The sequence below is a fragment of the Mirounga angustirostris genome, unplaced genomic scaffold, assembly GCF_029215605.1.
Source record: "Mirounga angustirostris isolate CCGP_5_RB_7025 unplaced genomic scaffold, mMirAng1.0.hap1 SCAF_1, whole genome shotgun sequence".
Lineage (NCBI taxonomy): Eukaryota > Metazoa > Chordata > Mammalia > Carnivora > Phocidae > Mirounga > Mirounga angustirostris.
In genome coordinates this window covers 118685494-118695478 of record NW_026991709.1, presented here as the reverse complement: position 1 = coordinate 118695478, position 9985 = coordinate 118685494, and the positions used below count along the sequence as shown (strand labels likewise).

The window sequence follows — 9985 nt, the reverse complement described above, 5'->3', positions numbered from 1 at the left end:
TCCTTCCTTTAAATTGATGGAGACTTGGTGGCTTTGGGGAAAACAGAGACAGCTTGTAGTATCTCATGATACAGTTCTCCATATCTGTTTTTCAGTTGGGTCATAATGAGATAAGTCCAAGGAGTCCTGCATCATTCTGGATGGGGCTAGGCCTGAACCACAGAACAACCCAGGGAATGGCTGGACATCAGATGCCTACAGCTGGATTTCTCTTTTCCATAATAATATTTGATTACAATTTTCCTTTGAAAAATTCACCTATGTTTGGCTTTTTCAGATGCACAGCCATTTATGAATGCAGAAGCAAGTGAAGAGGTTAAAAGTACAATGAAAAGACAGACAGGCATTGTTGTGATGGTAAATGTGATAACATAAGTGCAGAGCTTAACTTTGTATTAGCTGAGAGTAGGTTCTGGATAAATGCCAGTTATTCCCACTATTATTATTAGTAATGTCATTACTGTGTTTAGAACTGTTAGAGTTCACTGCAGTAATTATCTGACATAGTAGGGAATCTGTAAGGGGGCATATGGGAGAAATCCTCAATTCTTTTCCTAAAAGTTTTTGATAACTGGAATAAAAGTAAAGGAAACCTATGAATGTGATTAATTTTTACCAAGGTTGATTTACGACAGAAATTGACTTTTCCCTAAGGGGAGACATTTCTTTCTTTTTCTTTTTTTTTTTTAAGATTTTATTTAATTCAGAGAGTGAGAGAGAGCAGGAGCAGGGGAGGGGCAGAGGGAAAGGGAGAAGCAGAACTCCCCACTGAGCAGGGAGCCCGATGTGGGGCTCAATCCCAGGGCCCTGGGAACATGACCCGAGCCAAAGGCAGATGCTTAACTGACTGAGCCACCCAGGCACCCCTCTTTTTTTTTTTTTTTTTAAGATTTATTTATTTATTTTAGAGAGAGAGTATACAGGGGGAGGGGCAGAGAGAGAGGAAGAGAGAGAATCTCAAGCAGACTCCCTGCTGAGTGTAGAGCCCAAGGTGGGATTCAATCCCACAACACTGAGATCATGACCCATGTCAAAATCAAGAGTCAGATGCTTAACGAACATATCTACTCACATAAAAAGGAAAAAATCATTTGAATCTGATGCCACAATACAGCCCCCTTTTTATTTCTTTAAAACCTGGACTTAAGTGTGGTCCCCAAAGATCTCCATCTCCTGTTATCCACACTCTTGTGTAATCCCTTCCTTTAGGGTGGGCTGGACTTAATTCATTTGCTTCTAACAATATGGCAGAAGTGATGAGATGTCATTTCCAATATTAGGTAGTAAAAAGACTGTGCCTTTTATCTTGGGCTCAGGGGAAAGCCAGGTGTAAAGTTATAAGGTAGCTTTGTGGAGAGGCTCACATGGTGAGGGATGGAGACCTGCCAATAACCATGTGAGTGAGCTTGGAAGCAGATTTCCTCCCCTAGTCCCAGTTGAACCTTCAGATGAGACCACAGCGCTGATGAACAACCTCATGAAAGACCTTGAGCCAGAGGCACCCAGTTAAGCCATTTCTAGATTCTTCACCCACAGAAACTGAGATAATAAATATTTGTTGTTTTATTTTTTTTTTAAGATTTTATTTATTTGATAAAGAGAGACACAGTGAGAGAGGGAACACAAGCAGGGGGAGTGGGAGAGGGAGAAGCAGGCTTCCCCGTGGAGCAGAGAGCACGATGTGGGGCTCGATCCCAGGACCCTGGGATCATGACCTGAGCCTAAGGCAGACGCTTAATGACTGAGCCACCCAGGCACCCAATGTTTGTTGTTTTAAGCTGCTGAATGTTGGGGCAGTTTGTTACACAGCAATAGATAACTAATACAAGAAGTTACACAATTGGGAACATACATTTCCCCCCCCCCCCCTTATTCTAAGGCAAATACTGGCATAATTTCTAGCACAAGGAAAGAGGGCTTGGTAACCAGTAACCATAGTCTTGAGCATTGAATGTATGCTCATTCATGCTACTAAAAATTACTAATGGATTTTTTTAAAGTCTTTAAAAGTATTGTGGCAATTGGGGGAGGTAGGTGGAGCTCCTAAAAATCATGTCATATGAAGACTGAGGCAATATGGGTGCTGTTTTTTAGGATGTGAGTGAGGCTGTGTGTGGATAGACATGCTTCCCTTGTTCTATGTGACCCTGAAGGGTAGAGCAAAATGCAATGGCTGGAAGTTGCAGGGAAGCAGGTTCTGGCCCCACTGAATTTTGCTTGTATTTCCACAAAACACTAAGAATAAAAGTCATGTCAACTGCTTGACTCTAAAAATTAGATCTACATGTGAAGGTTATCTGCAAACAATGAAAATGCTACTGTCTGCATAAGATGGAATTGTGGGTGATTTTTTTAAATTGTGGCTGAAATTTAAAGTTATTATTTTTCCAAAGTATTCTTTACATCGTTATATTGTCTTTGCAATTAAAATGAAATCGTATTACAGGAAAAGAATGCTAGACACTTCGTATTGTTAGAACATTTCCTGTTTTGGTTTGTTACTGTGTCTCAGGCTGACCATCTCCTTTCTTCACAGAGAAAAGTCTGATGATCCCAGGCAACACCCTTTCTTCAAAACCATCAATTTTGCTCGCCTGGAAGCTGGCCTAATTGAGCCCCCATTTGTGCCAGACCCTTCAGTGGTTTATGCCAAAGACATCGCTGAAATTGAAGATTTCTCTGAGGTTCGGGGAATTGAATTTGATGATAAAGATAAGATGTTCTTCCAAAGATTTGCAACAGGTGCTGTCCCTATAGCATGGCAGGAAGAGATTATAGAAACGGGACTGTTTGAAGAATTGAACGACCCCAACAGGCCTGCAGATTGTGGGGATGGTAATTCATCCAAGTCTGGTGTGTGTTTGTTATTATAAGTTGTTCTCTCCACCAGATAGGCAGCAGGAATCTCAGCTGACATAATCCTCGAACGTTCCTAACACATGAAAATCTGTTGAATGAGGACTGATCAATCAGGAGGGGCATTTCAACCACAGAACAGTTCAAAGGACAGGTGAGCTCACCACTAGGACACATTTTTCTCCCCTCTCTCCTTCCCTTCCTCTTCTCCTCTCCTTTCCTCTCCTCTCCTTCTTTCCCTCCTTCTTTCTCTCTCTCTCTCTTTCCCCCCACTTCTTTCTTCTTTCTCTCTTTTTTCATAAAGATGAGTAAAGTCTCAGTTTTCACTGAGGACTGGGAAAAGGAACACTCAGGTTTATTTTGATAAACTAAAAGCATGAGCCCTCCACCATCATGTCCCTGAAAATTACACCAAGTCCTAGGAATAGAGAATGGAACGTTGTGGTATACTCAGAAAATGAGCATTTGCAATTCTTGGTAAATAATCATTTTAGTTTTTCTTTGTTTATATCCTTTCTTCCCTTCATCTTTCAGTATTTCTTCTGCTTCTGTACTTATAAAAAGGATTTGAAAGCTGGAAATAAATGTTCCTGATATTCTCCCCCTAAAAAGGAGTGGATTGTAATATATTGGCAATATTTTAAATTACAGAATAATTTTTAATTTACCGAGAGTCTCTTTTTCATATTTTTGAAATATTTTACCATTATAATGTTGAAGTATTTTAAATGGAAACATTCATGAGATCTGTGAATTAAGGTATTCTGTAAGTTGAGTCCTTTAGGTAACATGCTACAAATTGCTTACATGTATTTTTCCACATGCCATTGGTTCCCAAACTTTGCTGAACTTTAGAATCACCTAGGGATCTTTTAAAAATATCAATATCTGACTCCTACCCCCATATTTTAATTGATCTGGGGGAGGCAGCCTGGGCATCTAGATTTTCAGAAGCTCCCCAGGTACTTCTTTTTTTTTTTTAAGATTTTATTTATTTACTCATGAGAGACAGAGAGAGAGAGAGGCAGAGGGAGAAGCAGGCTCCCAAGAAGCAGGGAGCCCGATGCAGGACTTGATCCCAGGACCCTGGGATCATGACCTGAGCTGAAGGCAGACGCTTAACCATCTGAGCCACCCAGGCGCCCTCCCCAGGTACTTCTGATGTGTGGCACGTTTGAGAACCAGAGCCATGTAGGCTGAAACGCTGTTATGTATGGGTTCCTGTCTTGGTTGCTCAAAGTTTCAATTATACATTTGACAGCAACTTTTCAAATACCCAAAAAACATGTAATTTTGGCAATTGCAGTATATATGAAACTGAACATCATCTATATTCATCTTGTAGACTTTCCTGTCCTTGTACACTTTAGTTCTTCCCACATATCTTGTGAAGTAGACTCTTGGCTATTTCAAGACCTGAAGGAGAAATATGGCCTTGGCAGCTGATTTGAACAAATGGTAGCCCTCAGTTCAAGTGGCTGCCCAGCCAGTACTTTACTGTAGAATTAGCACTTCTCAAGAGCACAGCCGAAGTGAAAATTCTAAGGGTGTAAAAAAATATTCTGGACACAATTATAAATCTGAGATGATTATACTTATAAAGAAAAAGGGGGGGCACCTGGCTGGCTCAGCTGGTAGAGCATGTGACCCTTGATCTGGGGTTGTGAGTTCAAGCCCCATGTTGGGCATAGAGCTTATGAAAAAAAATAATAAATGAAATCTTAAGAAAGGATAAAAAAAGATATATGTGTGCATAAGGAAATCTCACTTGTGCCAGTGGTGACAAACCTGGCTGAAATCATTTTAAAAGTTTTATCTCTTGGGCACCTGGGTGGCTCAGTTGGTTAAGCGACTGCCTTCGGCTCAGGTCATGATCCTGGAGTCCCGGGATCGAGTCCCGCATCGGGCTCCCTGCTCGGCAGGGAGTCTGCTTCTCCCTCTGACCCTCCTCCCTCTCATGCTCTCTGTCTCAAATAAATAAATAAAATCTTAAAAAAAAAAAAAAGTTTTATCTCTTGAGTACAGGAGCCAAGAATTGCAAAAATACTCGTCAAAAAATATTTGGTTAACTGGAACCCAGCCAACAGTAATCCTCAACTACAAGACAGCATTGGCCATATCCTGCACAGTAAGTAAGAAGTAAGAAATCCTGTCAGACTTGAGTCCTGGGTTAGTGCACCTGCTACTCACCTTCCTGCTCATTCTCTATCCTCAGCAAGCTCTTGATGCTCCAAATACTGCCCTGGAGATACTGCAGAGTCCTGGGTCATCAAAGCACATACAGGTGTGTCCAGCAGATTCTTTTTCCTAAGGCAAGAAAGTAGATTAAAATTTGATGAAATTCGTAACAAGTCTATTTTAACAAAAAACAAATTCACAGTTAACAGAAATCCAACTAACTAGAGCATTCCAAGAGTAGAGGTCTTAGTATTTAGCTTTATAATTAGACATTTAAAAGTAATGTCTTATTGCATTGGTTCCTTAATGTGAATGTCTATTGCTTTTGATAAACTTTAATACAAATCTGTGTTTCATTTCTTTTTTTTTTTTTAAAGATTTTATTTTATTTATTCATGAGAGACAGAGAGAGAGAAAGAGGCAGAGGGAGAAGCAGGCTCCCAAGGAGCAGGAAGCCTGATGCGGGACTCGATTCCAGGACCCTGAGATCATGACCTGAGCTGAAGGCAGACGCTTAACCATCTGAGCCACCCAGGCGCCCTGTGTTTCATTTCTTAAAACTAACTCAGGAAAGTAATTGAGTAAGATAACTATATTCAAACAATCACCAAGTAAATATGTATTGAGCTAAGTTACACATTGAGCCCTATCCTGGACATTTGGGGGACACCATTGAGAAATAAGACAACTGTCTAAGAGAGGCTATATGGTGTAGGGTAGAATGCAGACTCCTGTCATTGCTATTATTCACATTTTAAATGAGAAACTGGGGCACCTTGGTGGCTCAGTCAGTTGAGCATATGACTTTTGATTTCAGCTCAGGCCGTGATCTCAGGATCATGGGATCAGGCCCAGCATCAGGCTCTGTGGTCAGTGGGGAGTCGGCTTGGGATTCTCTCTCTCCTTCTCCCTCTGCCCTCCTCCCCCACTCCCTCTCTCTCTGAAATAAATAAACAAATCTTAAACAAATGAGAAACTGAAGCTCAGAGATGTTCTGTAGCTTGTCCAAGGTCACACAGCTTTTCAGGGAGGGGTGTAGCAAAGACTAGAAATAATGTATATGAAGCACATAGCACATGACTTGCATACTGTAGGGGCATAATAAATTGAAGACTATAGTCAGTAAGTAGCAGCAGGTCAAATGATTCTAGGTCAGGGAACACACTAGTAAGAGCTAAACTTGGCCACCTTAGTTAAAAGGTCCAAAGGAGGTGAGAGATGGAAGAGAGCTGCGTCCCAGGGAGCAGTTTAAAAGGAAAGTTTTTATGCACAATGAAAGAAAAAACTAATTAGAATAAATGGAGACATTGGAGTCCATCCCAGGCCCCATCCTCATCACATGCTAGGTACAGGACCCACCTGGGCCACTTCAGAGTGAAGGAGGCTTCTGGCTAAAGGGTGGGGCAGGTGAGAGACAGAGCTGATCGGGGAGATTAAATATCGGAGATGGAGAGAAATAAGTGAATGTAGAGCCATCTGCGCAGGTCGTGGGTGGGATTTAAGTAAAGACTTAAATAAGACGAAACCAGATGTTTCACCAAAAGAAGAAAGTGATTTTTGAAAGGGGATGATGCTTGCTTATTTTCCAAAAGTGAAATTGAGCTTATGTTTTTATAGAGAAGTTTCATAAACATAATGAAACATCAGGGGAAACAAACACATATATGAGTGAGGTATTCAGACAAAGAAGAACCAGAGTGAAGTCATCTTTATTCTTCCAGTTTGTCAGGTTATCTGGAATGTTTGTTTCCTACAGGAGGAGATCGGTTTAAAGGAGATGGATAAGTTGCAGGAAGGGACATAGAGGTACCATCAAAGCAGAAGGTATGCATGAGGTTTTCAAAGAAAACAGTGATGAATTCTTGAGTTTAAGATTGCACGCCACAGGGCGCCTGGGGTGGCTCAGTTGGTTGAGCGACTGCCTTCAGCTCAGGTCATGATCCTGGAGTCCTGGGATCAAGTCCCACATCGGGCTCCCTGCTTGGTGGGGGGTCTGCTTCTCTCTCTGATCCTCTTCCCTCTCTGTCTCTCTGTCTCTCATTCTCTCTCTCTCTCAAATAAATAAATAAAATCTTTAAAAAAAAAAAAGATTGCATGCCACAAAGAGTTAAAAAATACTCTCAATTGTTTATTTTCAATACCAGGTTTAAGATGTTTTTTATTTAGGTGACCAGGCATGGAAGTGAAAATTCAATTAATTGGCTTCTTAGAAATTACACGTCTTGAAATCATGAGAGTCTACCTGATCAATTTTTAAAGGTTATTATATTGTATGTATCATTAGGGCATTTTAATAATAAAACTTGATTTATGTAAATTGTTTGGACATGAAAACAAGTGAAAATACATAATCCTTGCTTCTTAAAGAGATGTCCTGGGCAGTTTTAAATCTTAAGAGTTTAAAAAAAAAATGACACAAGGAAAAAAAATAAATGCAAGAAGGGGGGTGCCAGGAAGACTTATCATATTAGCCTTTTTTTTTTTTAAAGATTTTATTTATTTGACAGTGAGAGAGACAGCGAGAGAGGGAACACAAGCAGCAGGAGTGGGAGAGGGAGAAGCAGGCTTCCCGCGGAGCGGGGAGCCCGATGCGGGGCTCGATCCCAGGACCCTGGGACCATGACCTGAGCCGAAGGCAGATGCTTAACGACTGAGCCACCCAGGCACCCTCATATTAGCCATTTTGATTATCAAAAAATTTTTCAAAGACTTACTGAGTTTTCTTGGATCATCTAGGATAAATAATTGCAGTTATTTAGGTTTAGTTATTTGTTCAATACATACCGCTACCTGCGTGTGCCAGGCTCCATTTTGGTTTGGGGAGAGATGCTTGGTTTTCTCCCTTTACGATTTTTAGATTGGAAAGTGCTTTTGTTGCCCATGTGTGTCAGTAAACCTTTATATCTCTCTGGGTAGAGATGAATTTTGTTCTTCCCACTTTTTCTCAAGTTTTCTGTACTGACCACATTTTTATTTTTAAAATCAGGAAAAAAATGTATTATTTAAAGCAAGTCGGGCTCCATCATAGCTGGACCTCGGTGTGTGGGGCATGCCCAAGCTGGCTCTGGCAATAATCAGTCCCTGAGGACCCCTTTCTGGCTGAAGGGTATCAGCCTGGATCCTGGGAGTTTCACCAGACCTGACTCCTGGTCTAAACCAGCAGAGTCCCCTTGGACAGAGCCAGCATTTGGTGCCTAAAGTTAGGCCAGATTATTGGTTCCACAAACTAGACCATGAGCTGTGGTGGTTCCTGGTGAGGTTTTACCAAACCTCAGAGAAATGAAAGCAAGTACAATGCAGCAAAGTTTCTCATGCACTATTTACTTCAAAATATCTTTTTATGTAGCAGCTCTTTCTGCCATGGGTCCTATCCCCATGCTTTAATAAAATCACCTTTTTGCGCGCACACACACACACATACAAATCTTTTTATGAAGCAGCTGATATTTTATTTATTTATTTTTTAAAGATTTTACTTATTTATTTGAGAGAGAGAGAGAATGAGAGAGAGAGAGAGAGAAAGAGCACATGAGAGGGGGGAGGGTCAGAGGGAGAAGCAGACTCCCTGCTGAGCAGGGAGCCCGATGCGGGACTCGATTCTGGGACTACAGGATCATGACCTGAGCTGAAGTCAGTGGCTTAACCAACTGAGCCACCCAGGTGCCCCGCAGCTGATATTTTATAAAAGTAAAATTGGAGACCCTCTGACCATCCCTCAAATTTTTTTTGAAATTTTACGGACCTGTGAGATTTCAAAATCTGGGAACCCCTGAACCAAATGACCTTGAACGCTCTGATTGTAAGGAAACATTTGTGCTTCAGTGGAAAACTGATGCATTGCCTGGAGGAGGATATGCAAACTTCTGTAAAAGACCAGAGTGTAAATATTTTAGACTTTGCAAATGGCAACTACTTATCTCTACCTTTGTAATAGGAGAGCAGCCACAGATAATGCAAGAAGGAATAAGTATGGCTGTGTGCCAATAAAGTTTTATTTATAAAAAACAGGTAGTAGGGCGCCTGGGTGGCTCAGTTGGTTGAGCGACTGTCTTCGGCTCAGGTCGTGATCCTGGAGTCCCGGGATCGAGTCCCGCATCGGGCTCCCTGCTCGGCAGGGAGTCTGCTTCTCCCTCTGACCCTCCCCCCTCTCATGCTCTATCTCATTCTCTCTCTCAAATAAATAAATAAAAATCTTTAAAAAAAACAAAAAACAGGTAGTAGGACTAGATTTGGCGCACAAGCAGTAATTTACGGATCCTAGTCATAAATTATCTTACTACTAAACTGAAGAGGTTATCTGACTCTGAAGGAGCTATTTTACAACTCTATTAACCAGATAACTAATGGGAATGCAAAATAATTCTTGTCTATAGACATGCAAATAACCCCCCCCCCCACCGCCATTAGTTGGTCAGGGCTAAGATAACAAAGTACTGCAAACTGGGTGGCTTGAAAACCAGAAATTTATTATCTCACAGTTCTGGAGGCTCCAAGTCCAAAGTCAAGGTGTCAGTGCGACTGATTTCTTTTGAGGCCTCTCTCCTTGACTTCTACAAGACTGTCTTCTCCTGTCTGCCCATGATCTTCCTGCTGTGGGTCTCTGTGTCCTAATTTATTCTTATAAGGACACCAGTCATATTGGATTAGGGCCCATCCTAATGACCTCATTTTAACTTAAGCGCCTCTTTTAAAGACCCTATCTCCCAATACAGTCGCAGTCTGGGGTACCTGGGGGTTAGGACTTTATTTTTTTTTTATTTTTAAAGATTTTTTATTTATTTATTTGAGAGAGAGAATGAGAGAGAGCACATGAGAGGGGGGAGGGTCAGGGGGAAAAGCAGACTCCCTGCTAAGCAGGGAGCCTGATGTGGGACTCGATCCCGGGACTCCAGGATCATGACCTGAGCCGAAGGCAGTCGCTCAACCAACTGAGCCACCCAGGCGCCCATGG

General features: G+C 41.5%; 1 protein-coding gene across 4 annotated transcripts in view; it reads left to right on the top strand.

Moving 5' to 3' along the window:
- Nucleotides 1–8489, top strand: part of GRK7 (G protein-coupled receptor kinase 7) — a 36705-nt gene extending 28216 nt beyond the window's left edge. Inside the window, exons 4-6 of one of the 4 annotated variants that reach the window (XR_010410282.1) lie at nucleotides 2537–3010; nucleotides 5072–5140; nucleotides 6791–8484. Coding sequence is in view for 1 of the 4 variants with exons in the window: in XM_045903646.3 (XP_045759602.1) it covers nucleotides 2537–2873 (337 nt within the window). In the remaining 3 variants the exon portion in view is untranslated. Of the gene's footprint in view, nucleotides 1–2536 lie in introns of all 4 variants that reach the window. The other 3 variants (XR_010410281.1, XR_010410279.1, XM_045903646.3) reach the window with 3 other exon arrangements.
- Nucleotides 8490–9985: the final 1496 nt, after the last annotated feature.